We start from the raw sequence: 2500 nt of genomic DNA, 5'->3' as shown, positions 1-2500 counted from the left end.
ACCTGAAAGGCTAGACAGTTGCCAGTAGTTGTGTTGGAATGAGTGCCACACAGAAAATACAGGCACCATCAGTGTTGGGAAATAGTTCCCATCTCTAGTCATTAGAATTTCACAATTATAGTACTGTGTGAAGACCACAGAAATTCATGCTGAGCTTGTTTTCAGAGGAAATCTTCAAGGACAGCATTCCAACATGCACTGAATGCAGTGGCCTTGTGAAGCCTGACATCATCTTTTTCCGAGAGAGTCTTCCTGTGCGGTTCTTCCAACTCATGCAGTCAGACTTCCCCAAATGCGACCTGCTGATCATCCTTGGAACCTCCTTAACTGTTCAGCCGTTTGCATCTCTTGTTGACAAGTGAGTTTCTCATATTTGGAATACTTTTGGAAGTTGGGTGTTTATTGCATGCTTAGTAATAAATGGTCAAAATGAGGAATTCAGATGCATTTCAGTTGTCTGTGTATTTAATACTGGCAGTCAGTAGGAAATTATGTAGTCTTTGTCTCAGCTGGAATGCTTGGCAATTAACCCTTTGGATCCGGTTGTATCACAAAAATCACGGAGCTGGAAACCTGGGCAATGGGTTACCTAAATGGCCAATATCCCGGGAGTGCGGCGTGTAGGCTGGCTTACGCACGTTGCATTCCTCATTCGTTTATCGATGGAAATAACACTGAAGCCCCCTTCTAAGTGCCAAATGAGTCAAATCACACTCCAAGAGGTTTGTGCACTCATGGCGATTCCTTCCCGTCACCATTGCTCATGACAGCAGTTCGCGTTACCCGGGCCGTGGCCAATTTGACTGGTAGACAGCATGTTCACATCACCCGCCCCTCTGCTCAAGTTTTTGTGACTTAACCACAACTTCATCTGGGACCAATGGGTTAAGAGTGTTGATCCTTATAGTGAACACTTGTCTTTTATGTTTTGTCCTGTCAAATCATTCTATGTAGTTATATTAGTCACAATGTGTTTGTTAGAATTTTTACTCTTTTTGAAGTAATTTTATTATTTTATTTATTTATTTTTATTTCTTTTTTTTTTACAGCGTTCCAGCCATGTGTCCACGTCTGCTCATCAACCGGGAAAAAGCAGGGACAGTGGATCCAATGATGGCAATGTTGCAAGGCATGTTCGGCAGTGCAGGACTTGCTCTTGATTCACCCAACAATATCCGAGATGTTGCTCTGCTTGGTGACTGCGATGAAGGCTGTGTGAAAATGGCAGAGTTCTTAGGATGGAAGGTATGCAAACAAATCAAACCATTCAATAGCTCATCTTTTTACACACCTCTCATTGATATACACATTTCTATAACAAGATGTCTATAAACATGGCACATAGCTGTTAGGTCAGTAAACACGTCACTGACCACTAGGAAACTGTGAGATCCATTTATCTTTTATTTTCTTAAGACTAAACCAAATTTCTCTCTTTTTACAGGATGACATGCAAGCCTTATTAGCAACTACAAAGAAATAAAAGTAAAAAACATCACCATGTGTCATAGAATAGTCCAGGAGTTACATGTTTCCAAAAGGAACTTCACAGTTAAGTTGTATAGTCATCTGAAATTATTGATTAAGTCATGAAGAGTTGTTGAGGAAGGTTACATCAGCTGATTAAACTTACATGTGATATATATTTTTAGACAACCATTTTGTATGGGCATTATTCAAGGCATTTTAATTGTTTGATACTTATTGTACCCCCAAAAAAGTAAAGTAATGGTGCTGACAGTGGAAAGGGTGTGATTGTTGGGCTGAAGTTTGTAAGTGGCTGAGAAGTTATGTATTGCACGTATTGAGTTTAGTGTATTAAAACCTGCATAACAGAAAAAAAGGAAATAAAATTGATACTGTTCTTCCCTAAGATTACGTTTGCAAGGAATGGGAAAGCATTTAACATATGAGAATATACTTTGTATCCCAGAGGTTGTAGAAACTGATTTTTGCAAGGAAAAAATTTGAAGGTGATATTTAAGTACTTATAATACGTGCAATGCCAGTTTTCCAAACATTCTTCTTTTATGAGCAGTGAAGGTGCAAAGATCCAAGAGTAATTTTGTGGCAGTGCGATGAAAGAATGAGTTTGCATCAGTTTGTGTTACAGTGCAAAGAAGTTTTCTAATGATTGGTGTTGGAGAAATCTTTTCTAACTGATCATCAGAGGTATAGATAATTATGTAGTCTAGATAATCAGCTGGTATGAGAGCAATGAAGAAGACATTAGTTTTAGAACTTTGGGAAAGCCCAACATGGTAGAGTAAAGGTTGTATAAACTGAAGCATGTAAATTTAAGGAAAAAGGAAAAGACAAAAGTTAGTGCGGGATCAAGGTTAGAAGTTACCCTTCCATTTACCTTGACATTTTTTACTTGAACAAATAAGTATGAAATTCATGTTATTATCATGATTATGATTTTTATTATTATATTTGTTACTCTTTCACTATAACTGTTATCAGTGTCATTGTTAATATCAGATATTGTTATTGCTGT

General features: G+C 37.8%; 1 protein-coding gene across 1 annotated transcript in view; it reads left to right on the top strand.

Moving 5' to 3' along the window:
• LOC113807387 (NAD-dependent protein deacetylase sirtuin-2) overlaps positions 1-2500 on the top strand; it is a gene marked incomplete at its 5' end in the record, with an annotated part of 14501 nt that overhangs the window by 10038 nt on the left and 1963 nt on the right. The window contains 3 exon segments of the mRNA XM_070139548.1: positions 166-358; positions 1050-1245; positions 1445-2500. The exon segment at positions 1445-2500 is cut by the window's right edge and continues 1963 nt beyond it. Of these exon segments, the coding sequence (XP_069995649.1) occupies positions 166-358; positions 1050-1245; positions 1445-1483 (428 nt within the window).

The sequence above is a fragment of the Penaeus vannamei genome, chromosome 25 (assembly GCF_042767895.1).
Source record: "Penaeus vannamei isolate JL-2024 chromosome 25, ASM4276789v1, whole genome shotgun sequence".
In the NCBI taxonomy this organism is placed as follows: domain Eukaryota; kingdom Metazoa; phylum Arthropoda; class Malacostraca; order Decapoda; family Penaeidae; genus Penaeus; species Penaeus vannamei.
Note: the sequence above shows the minus strand (reverse complement) of the source record. Positions and strands in the feature narration are given on the sequence as shown.